Consider the following 10,647-nt stretch of genomic DNA (forward strand, 5'->3'; position numbering starts at 1 on the left):
CGCCACCATAGTGGAGTAGCGGGGATCAGCCAAAATCTGCGAGATAGACAGATTCAACTTTACCCAATTGCGCCCCAGACACCGACTAACGGAGGGGGTCCCCAGATGATCCGTGTTCTGCTGAACTTTCCTCACCTTGAGTACCCGTCGGTAGGGCGGGATCTTGCTCTCTCGGTAACTTCCGAAGAGTTCAAGTGGTGAAGCTTGAGTGTCTTGGCGAGACGTGGGGGATGGGGTGGAGCAGCAGTGGTAAATCTTCACTCTGCGTCCGTGGATTGTTCCGAATCCTAAGCGAATACTCGAGCTTATGGATCCGGGCCTAGATCGTGGATCTGACCGTAGGGTTGCCTTGCGGGTGTGTTCCCTTGCCTTTGTAGTTCTTTTGCGTCGTACTTGCCGCCTCCTGTGACGGGATCTTGAGAGTTGAGAACCTCTAGGGTGTAACCGACCAAGTAGTAAATTCGGTTAACCTGTCGGATCTGCACAAGTAAAGGAAAAGCTCACTAGGTTGTAGGATCTGGCCAATGTATTATCCAGTTATCACTACCAACACTAGATTCGCAATTCCTAACCTTCTCCTAGCTCGTACGGCCACTGTAGTTCCGGTTCTTGAGGGCAGGAAGGCACTTGCGTGATACTGTGCAAATTGGGATCTGTATTGATATTTAAGCCTATACCTGCCTGGATTTCTACCTTCTATGTCTTTCATCTGCTAAATCCCTTACCAGGCTCGGCTGCATGTCCCTTCTTCCCTTGACCCATCAGCCCAGCTGTGTTATCTTCAGATCCACCGGATCTATGACGTAATCATCATGGTCACCCTATTATGGGTACACTCATCCGGATCCAGGTCGCTTGGATCCACCTCACTGTAAGTGTACACTCGTCGTGGATCTGAGCTCTCCAATCATCCAACATCATCTCGCAACCGTCTGTGATCTCCATTGTCCCACGAAAGCTCGAGATCCACTGCATCCATCATCCCTATACCCTGGATCCAGGTCCCTCAAGGCGGGACCCTCCCTCCATGGATCCGAACTCGGAAGTATGGGATCCGGGGTACCTCGCGGTGGATCTTGACTCTTCATTAGCCGTGGCTACTAGATCCATCTTCGGATGGCACCTACCACCATTCCTTCATGAGATCCACACCCGATCCACTCTTGTATAGTATATCCCATATCCATTTAAGTGAATCCAGGTAAGGGTGGATCCGAGGTAAGTCTTGGTGGATCTTGCCTTCTCGTACATCGCTCAAACCAGATCCATCGTCACTTCATACGGGGTGCTGCTCGTCATGGCTAATCCACCACCGGCAACTTGCATCCGTGCCACCAACCCAAATCCTCTCTAATCACTTGAAATTGTCACTGATTCGGGATAGTGACCCCGCGTCAGGCCCATTCTCTTATTTCTGAGAAAGCACTTCACCACATACTATTTGTCTAGTCGAGAGGTATTCTATACCATATAGCTGATTGCGACGGTCAGTTAGAGCGAGTCACAGTTTGTCTGTCTCCGCATGCATAGTATTGTTTAGAGCCGCTAGTATCTGCCGAGGGTCACAGAATATACCAATTTCGCCTCTCCATATGCCTCGCTGAGCTCTTCATAGTATCATAATTTCATTGAAGGGCCTGTACGCGATGTTCGCTAACTCGTATCCATTAATCAGATTGTAATTAATAATCAATTTAATCTCATAACCCTTCTATGATAGGATGAACGCCATTGACTTACTTACCGACTTATTTGCATAGCTAATGATTATCAGACATTTACTGCCTCCAATATGTATGGCGAGCATACGAAGCCACTTGGCTGTAGGCATATTATCATATCGTAGTGCTACATACACTTGTATCGAATAGTAGCCCGTGTACGTTACATAAAGTACTCTCGCTGTCTACTTTTCAGCTCGGCGTGCTATTGATGTGTCAGTGCATAGCTCATTTCGCAAGATCGCAAATGGATGTATATGCTATGCCCTCGGGATAGCCAAAGCCTATGCATAGGGTCACTGTCGCTTTCACGGTACATTTACGTCGTCGTGCTGGCTTACTGTGCTTACGCTTCTGATGTATCAGTCTGTATAACCAGGTGCTTCACTAACTGGGCACAGGTCAGACTGCCGAGATACAGGCTAGCTAACTTGAAAGCGTACCCGCGACTTAACCCAGCTCCTAGCTTTTCCATTATGGACATGGAGGCAAAGTTTAGTACTTCATACAGATACATCGACCTCAACACTACCGCACACGTCCTCCCGTCTGTACAGACAGCAACTTATTTTTCGCGCGTGGTGCGACTCAATACTGTAGTTTCAATTCTGAGCGCGCATAAGTGTAATATAGTCTGTGAGCGTTAGTGGTACATATAGCATGATTTAGCTTATGGCCAAATGAGTGAGTGTACTTGCCGTCTACGGTGACGCGTATGCAGATAGGAACGGCCAGCTTGTAGAGGTACACAGTACATACCTCGTGCTAGTTATTATATGAAACGTGCTACGCTCTATAGGTGCGTCAACACGCTTGGTAGCGCCACAGTCAGCTTACGGTATGTGCGACCCTAAGCCTCGCACCGTCAGCCAGTATTCAACATTATGCGGGGTAAGGGGATATAAGGATGTATATCCAAATCACCTGCTCTTCTGCTGCTTCTTTTGCTCAATGTACCTGACGTTTCGGGCGGTCAGCTTGCGAGGGCGGCTGTGTCTATTTTTCTTCTTGAGGTACCAGTCAGGGCCCATCACCTTCTCGACGTTTGGCAGGCTTTCCTGGTGGCGCACTTCGGCCGAATTAGGTGGTGGAGGCTTTTCCTCCCAGAACTTAACCGCTTTTGGGCCGTTCTTGCAGGCAATACAGTGCCGCACGCTGCCCCGTCCGCTGATTGTACGGAACGCGTAACCGTACTACAGCTTCCTGCAGCCGACGCAGCGCGCCCGGGAATCCGTCGTAGACCACTGCGGGTTCAGCAGAAGTGGGTCAATCTTCGCCTCGCATTGCTTGCACGTAGGGCCCACAACTGTGAGTAAGTTAGCAAATTATATTGTTTTAACCAATTACTTGCGTCCAAATATTAGCCAATAGCACGGTACTGTAAGGCTGGTATTTATTATTAAGCAACATATTAAAATGTTTTATACTATTACTATTTTGCTTTTAATAATATTATTATCAGATGTACAAACAAATACATACTTTACATAGGGGGCTTGTTAGCCACCGACGATGTTAACTGTAGATCTGGTCTGATTCCTCTAATTATTTATATTTTTATCGAATCAGCGGATCTACATGAACAAGAGTGGATCTGAGTCTTCACCCGCAACCTTCGTGGGACATTCGTCTGTCTTATTGGTTGGCTCAAAAACGTTTGTTGGTCTGTGTAAAAAAAACGAAGTATCGAGGCCATTCGTAAATCTCTCCAGTCCTTTCGAAGCTAACTCCACCACACTAGCAAGTACGTCCCAGCGTCCATGACCACCACCACCACCGTCAGAGAAGCCGCGCGACAGCCCTCCTTTTTGACGTTAAGGCGAGCTGTCGCGCGACTTTTGGAGGCCCCGCTTTGCCTGCATCGGTTGTCGTCTGGTAACTTCGTCGCTCGCCCCGAAGGGTTCGAAGTGTGGAGACTTGCTGGAGCGACTTGCAGGCAGCGGTAGGCCTTGGCTCTTAGCAGTAGGCATTAACGAAATGTTGTGTGTCGTTTTGTCTCCTCCTCAGCCATGGTTCGTATGAGCGTGCTAGCCGACTGTCTCAAGACGATGTACAACGCTGAGAAGCGCGGAAAACGCCAGGTTCTCATCCGCCCGAGCTCAAAGGTGATCGTTAAGTTCCTGCAGGTGATGCAGAAGAACGGCTACATTGGCGAGTTCGAGATCGTGGACGACCACCGTGCCGGAAAAATCGTCGTGGAGCTCAAGGGCCGCATCAACAAGTGCGGCGTCATCTCGCCTCGCTTCGACGTCAAGCTTGCTGACTACGAGAAGTGGATCAACAACCTCCTGCCGTCGCGTCAGTTCGGCCATATTGTGGTCAGCACCACGTACGGCATCATGGACCACCACGAGGCCCGCCGCAAACACACGGGTGGCAAGATCATTGGATTCTTCTACTAACTCTTTAGTGAGACCAGACCATGACTCTAGCCAACTAGTGCGACCTTGAAGTCGTGTCCGGAGAAAGGAGAGGATTTGAGTGGATTAAACAACGTAGAGACTCGGCTAATACAAAGTAGCTTCTTTGCGTTACGCTCCGGTATTTTGCGAGTATGTTATATCATGATCGCTTGTTGTGCTGGTTGCTGTTGCAGTTGTTGACTGAGTACGCGAGCAGTTTATTTACCAGTTTTTTGCATGCTTCACTCGAAACTGACTGCCACTTTCACTTCCCTATTAATACGCGCCTGCAGCGGATAGAGCTCGCCATTACTCTGAAGTGGCGAGACACGGAGCTAGAAACAACTTCAAGACGCAGGGGTTCCTGCCCGCTGGCTGCTCCGTAGCTCGCAATCACCTCCAGCCGAGCGCAAGTGAATGCCCTGCGCGTCTGGCCATCGAATTTTACGTCGCCGATCTCCGGTGCCTTAGTGAGTTATTTGTGGCGACTCCAGCAACCATGCCGAGTAGGAATGAAATCGTGCCGCTGGACGCTTCCATTTCAGCTGCCGAGTGCTCAGAACCAAATCCACGCCCCGGTCCGGGAGTAGTGACAGTACCAGTGCTACCGAAACTTAAAGTGAAAACCTTCGGCAGCAAGGCAAAAGCTACCACGGCAGAAATGGCGTCAGTACAGGAACGACGAATGCTACTCGTACAAGCACAACGACGATACACAGCCTTTCAAGTCTTCTACGGCTTTTCCGGTCTGGCACTTATGATGATGCAGATGGAGTATGTGTGGCTCGCCAATACTAGGACTTTGCCCGAATCGTGTCCTGTGGAATCGACGACACAATGCCCTCTCTGTTTCCAAGCCTTAGACACGAACGTACCAGTGAGCGAAGGGCGAATGGTTTTATTGGCTCTGCGCGTGCTTATGTCATTCTCCACAACACTTATGCTGTACTATATCTATCTCTACTACGCAGCGGAATGCGAAGTCATGAAACTCAAAAATATTATGCCACCGACAGCGACGTTGCTGAGCTCTTCGTTGCGACACACATTGCTTATTGAAATGGCGGTATTAGCTGTACATCCATTCCCCGGAATTGAGGACGTGGATCCGAAATGGCCACAGCTTACGGTTGCTGCCAGTCTTTTAATGTTCACGCGGGTAATCTTCATAATTCGAGTGGTGCAATTCCGCAACTCGTTCAATTCGAGCAATGGATGGTTTATTGGAGCTCTTACTAATGTCGATTTTAATGCTACGTTCTTCATGAAATCGACACTGAAAAATCACCCCACCAGTTGTCTGATGGCGAGCTTCGCTGTGCTTGGGTTTGCTGCTGGGTATTCATTGTATGTGGCGGAGCGCTTCTTATGTGCTTTTAAAGCGGATTCCTGCTGTCAGCCCATGCTACTAGGCGACGCAATCTGGATGCTGGTCATAACAATTCTCACCATCGGATACGGTGACGTCGTACCGCGGACAACTTTAGGTCGTGCCATCGCAGTAACTGCCGGAGTCTTCGGTACGCTTTCCACCGCAGTGACAATTGCAGTCATGAGCAACTACTTAGTACTCACACGTTCCGAGCACAAGGTCAATGCGTTCCTCAAGAAAGACGAACATCGGCGGCTTTTAAATGACCATGCAGCTCGAGCACTCCAGGCATTTGCACAGCTCCGTGCAGCTCAACGTCGGCATAACCGAGCTGCTTCATTGGAAGTAGGGGAAAGTAGTCACGTTAACGTATCAACGACGGAGGCCCCTGAAGGCAAAGCGACAGGAACGACGAGTACGAAACGAGCACTGCGTCGTGCAGAGCTCAAACTGTTCACGGTTCTGTCAAAGTATCGACAAGTGAAGCGACGAGTGCATTCCCATGACGTTAGCGATCCCATCGATTCACAGATGACCATGCTGGAAATGATGGAGGTTAACGTCGAGTACATTCGCACGAAGATTGAGGAATTATCCGAGCTGTTCTTGGCCCAAAATGGAGTTCGATCACATAGTAAGCGTAATCTAAGCAACATAATTGCTGCCGCTACCATCCCAGAATCAGTCACGGACACTACAACCTACTCGTCGATACAAAGTGGAGGAGGATGCTCAGTATCGTTACCACCCACCCGTAGTTCTATTACTCTTTTACAGCAGCTTCAGCAGCAACCAAGCCAACTGCAGTGGTCACTTCGGCAACCTCAACAGCAGCAACCAAATCAGCCCAAACAGCAGACGCCAACCTCGCAGTCGATACTTAGCAGTTCTATAGCCTACGAGGCAACTAGTGTTGGCGCTGATACCCAAGCCGCCACATCATCATCAGACAATGTCCCTCGTTGGGCTATAATGATGGAGTTGACACTTCAGAGTCTCCTGGAGCAAGTATCTCGAGTATCGGGCGAAGTGGAAGCCCTGAAATCTCGCATACATGCACAGTCTGAAACCCTCGAAAGTCGATTAATGAACCTCGAGAAGCGTCTAGTAGTATCCGATGCATTGAACGAAATGTCGAGGACTCGGGGCTCCACACGAAACCTCTTTCTTCGTGCATTAAAGTCCACTGAAGAGTCACCAGCTTTTGAAACTTCACCGAGGCAACGACGTGTCAGCGCCACTGCCACACATCGGCCATCCATACACAACTTTGTTACAGCATCAGAGTTGCTCGAGTTCCAAACACCAAACGAAGAGCAGGGCAAAGGATGACAGACAGTTCCGGAACGCAGCGAATGTAAAAATTCGTCCATCGATACCGCAACTTAGTCACTCATCAACGTGGCAATGGCACCGCAGCTCGCGTTTAAAATCGACTAGGTCACCTGTTATGATCACTAGGGTCTTATCAGGAGGAACGAGCTGCTCGAGTGGCTTTAACGGACTGCCTTGGCCCACAACATGCACTCGAAGTTTCCGAGCTCCACGACTTTTGCTGGGTTCATAGTGGTCTTTACGATGATATTGAGTGCAAGTGGTGCAGCAGCTAGTGCTTCCCTGTACCCAGCATCGGTACCTTTCCAGCAGACCTTGACGCGTACAGTTTCTAAGAGCAGCTGTTACACGCGCATCCAAGTCAAACTCCAGACGTCCACTAACGATCTCTTCCCAATACCTTTCACCTTCCTCTGTTAGCGTTAAGTCAGGACGAGCATACGCTCGCTGCAAAGTTTGTACGTGGGCTGCAAAACGTTTGGGCGAAATACACTTATCTAAGAGCAGAAATTCGTGCGGAAATTCTTCATGTAAGAAGAGATCGAGTTTCTTCGCCACGGCACCGGCAGCATGGGAGGCTGATTGCACGGCCACACTCAGACCGAGTACGTCGTGGGTGTCTCGAATACTGCACGTCACTGTATAGCCTAGTTGCTGCTTAGTTCGCAATTCATGAAAGAGTGGTTGAGCCAGTAGAGCACGCAACAAGACGGCATACGCTCGATCTGTCGGCCCTACTTTGCCGATCTGGAAATACACTTCCACCACGGAATTCCGCTCTCCAGCACGTTCACTTTTACGCCGTACGAGAAGTCCATTAGTTGTCGGTGGTAGCGCGATTGTGTGACATCTTGGGGCTAATATAGGAGGCTCCGGTTCAAGTTCTGGCTCTGGCTCGTAAGTAGATTCGCCTACTTTGACCGCTTCGACGTCTCGCGCAAGAGAAATAGAAGCTTCTCGACTCAAATTCCCGATCACCAGGCACCGCAGCATCGGTGTGTCGGTGCATCCCAGGGCGGTGGTCGTAAAGTCTGCGAGATCGTCTGCGAGTTCGTTCTCACGCCTGTATCTGCTTTGAAGTGCCTCCAACTTGTCGTCTGTGGTGACGGCGCTGCTTTCAAGCATCTGCAGTCGTAACTCGTAGGCTTTTGCTCTTGGAGACAGAGTAGAATTGCGGTACTCACGTTCGAGTTCGTCTCGCGCTAATGTTAATTCCGATGCAATTTCAAGTGTCGTTGACGGACACAAAATCTCCCGCATGATAACAAGAATGAGCTCTGGTAACGTATCGCTGAACCCGGAGATCACAACCTCAATAGCTTGGTCTCGGACACCCAATTCGGTGGTGAAATTCGCAGTTTCTGCGTGCTCTAATGTGTGCTGCAAACGACGACGCACCAGTTCAACATGCAATTCTGCGAGCATATGAGTTACTGCTGTTGGCTCTGGCAGCGTCATGAGGAAGCTGACGCTCGCTTTGGGCACCAAAAAGGTGCGGTCACGCTTGTACCATAGCTGTATTGTCGAAGTTGTAAGGATGAGGTCTGGAGGAGCTCCACTATCAGCTTGAACGAGCGGTTCCCAAGGTAAAAGTGAGATATCCCGGGGCATGAAAGGATTTGGCGTTGGTAGTGGTGATAGCTCTATCGATTCTTCCGAGAGCCGGGACCACGCTGTAATTACTGTGTCAGGAATTGGATCTACAGTGTATTTGGTGCCAAACCACCGTTCAGTCCGAAGTTTCTCAAACTTGATAGTATCGGTAAATGAAGACGCCATCAAGACGATGCGAACATTGTCAGCGGAAAGACTAGAGAGCAAAGCGCATACAGATGAGGCATCGAATATACCCTGGATGAGATCATAACGTAGTAAATCTCCCTTGCAATTCCGTTGAATAGTGTGGCGAGGTAGCATTCTCTCGCTCAGTTCGCGACATAGATCCACGGGCGCGTTATCTTCTTCTTGGAAACGAAAATCCATCTCGCTAGATGAGCGAAGTTCATCAAACACCCATGCAGGTAAATCGCCGGTTGTTGCCATGACTGAGAAGATACGAAGAGCATCGAAAATGACTTGAGCAACCTGTTGCCAACTAGCCAGACCCCGCTCAGTGAGAGACACTCGGACCTCAAAAACCGAGCCAAAGGATCCAAACTCGTAGCCGTCTCGATCAGAAGTACCAGCGATGACATCAGTAGCCCATTGCCTTCGCTTGAGAATGGATGCTGTAGATTCTGGACCTTCGTGGCCTAACAAGCGACCCACGTATAGCCAAGGCTTTTGCCGGTAGTTCTTCATCATTGGTGGAAGCATCCAATACAGTCGCAGAGAGAGTTTCTCACCTACAGGAATGACTCGTAAGACCGTGGGCTTCTGGCCTGCTCCACCTCCATAAGGTACCATGAGCGTCTCAGGCCTTGGTACATCGTAATTGCTTCGATAGAGAGGGATACCGTTGAAACTCTGAGTCACGTACTGCTCCAGTACATCTAGTGATTCACATCCATAGACACATAATTTCATAGCTGGCCCCACGTAGAACTTCTTAAAAAACTGCAACATTTGCTCACGAACAGCAATTCCATCACGCTCTGGGTGGCGTTTCAAGCTTTCCTCATTGCCCCACGTGAAGCAACGCGAATATGGGTGCTTTGCTATGCTTGTTTCGCACATAACTTGCTGTAGACGGACAGGATTGTTGTTGCGCACTCGCTGAAACTCGGACTCGACCGCTTTCAGCTCGCGTTCCATCGCTTCACATCGCAATAACGGGGCCACAAACAGACTCCCAAACATATCAAGTGCAGGTGCCAAGTATGCGGCATCCACATCGAACACAAACCTCGTAGACTCGCATTCTGTAGCTCCGTTGCTAGATCCTCCGTGTGCACTTAGGAAGCTTTCAAATGCGTCCTCATCGGGGTAATTCTCACTGCCCATGAACATCATATGCTCCAAATAGTGCGCCAGACCTGGTAATTTTTCCGGATCGGCCAGACTACCTACACCCACAGTCAAACACGCCGCTGCCATTGGTTGAACACGGTCGTTGGTCTCGTCTTCATTTACCTCTGTACTGTCAAAATCTGGGTAATCTGTCGAGCCGAGGCTGTCTAACTCATTGCCAACGTCATTGCAATTGGCAGTTCCTTGAAAGTCTGGCCTAGCGTCGCTCCGGATGAGCAGAACCTCCATTCCATTGGACGTAGTGACGAGGCGGTAGCTCTTTTTGTCTGCAGGCGACCGGAAGCTGTCCAGACTCATGCGGAACGGCAGTAACGACGACATCTCCACTACCCTGTAAAATTGTGAAGTGAACTAGCCGAAGCTTACAGCTCTTCTCGAATGCATCCATCATTATCCCACAACCTTGTCAACGTCCTCAAGTCTGAGATGGCTACATATGTTTCAATATCCACCAATCGTTTTGCAATTACATGTAGTTCATTTTACTTGCGAGGTACGGGAATGTTTAGTGGCAAATGGGTTACATACCCTAGTTACACCTGCTCCCTTACTTCTTGTCGCTGCCGAAGCATCATTGTGACCGAGTGACTTTTTCGAAGTGCTCGACCCTCGGGTCGGCGCCTTCGTGTGCAGCGCAGTCGCGGATTCCAACGCAAAAGGGAGAGTGAGATTCGGTCTTACTCTTCCTACTCATCCTATCCTTACTGTCTTCCACGTGGAGGTCTCACAGCCTCACGTTCCCCGCTCTATACGTACCACGATCCAGCCACAAACCTCCGGCAGTAGCAGCTGCTCGTCGTTCCCTCGTCCAGAGTGATCCCGCGCATGCGCATCATCTTCCAACACT

At 49.7% G+C, this 10,647-nt stretch overlaps 3 protein-coding genes across 3 annotated transcripts; 2 read left to right on the forward strand and 1 right to left on the reverse strand.

Annotated features, from left to right (window-relative positions):
• Positions 1 to 3,411: 3,411 nt before the first annotated feature.
• PITG_16757 (40S ribosomal protein S15a) lies at positions 3,412 to 4,264 on the forward strand (the record flags this gene model as incomplete). Its single annotated transcript, XM_002897050.1, has 2 exons — positions 3,412 to 3,465; positions 3,729 to 4,264. One exon carries the CDS (start codon positions 3,731 to 3,733, stop codon positions 4,121 to 4,123), a length of 393 nt encoding a protein of 130 aa, XP_002897096.1.
• A 358-nt stretch (positions 4,265 to 4,622) lies between these two features.
• PITG_16758 (Voltage-gated Ion Channel (VIC) Superfamily) lies at positions 4,623 to 6,827 on the forward strand (the record flags this gene model as incomplete). The annotated part of the gene is made up of 2 exons (XM_002897051.1): positions 4,623 to 5,850; positions 5,896 to 6,827. The coding sequence occupies 2 exons, from the start codon at positions 4,623 to 4,625 to the stop codon at positions 6,825 to 6,827; spliced, it is 2,160 nt and encodes a 719-aa protein (XP_002897097.1).
• A 57-nt stretch (positions 6,828 to 6,884) lies between these two features.
• PITG_16759 (nardilysin-like protein) lies at positions 6,885 to 10,121 on the reverse strand (the record flags this gene model as incomplete). The annotated part of the gene is made up of 2 exons (XM_002897052.1): positions 6,885 to 9,902; positions 9,963 to 10,121. The coding sequence occupies 2 exons, from the start codon at positions 10,119 to 10,121 to the stop codon at positions 6,885 to 6,887; spliced, it is 3,177 nt and encodes a 1,058-aa protein (XP_002897098.1).
• Between the last annotated feature and the right edge of the window lie 526 nt (positions 10,122 to 10,647).

This window comes from Phytophthora infestans, genomic scaffold, assembly GCF_000142945.1.
Source record: "Phytophthora infestans T30-4 supercont1.49 genomic scaffold, whole genome shotgun sequence".
NCBI classification, from domain to species: Eukaryota; Oomycota; class Peronosporomycetes; order Peronosporales; family Peronosporaceae; genus Phytophthora; species Phytophthora infestans.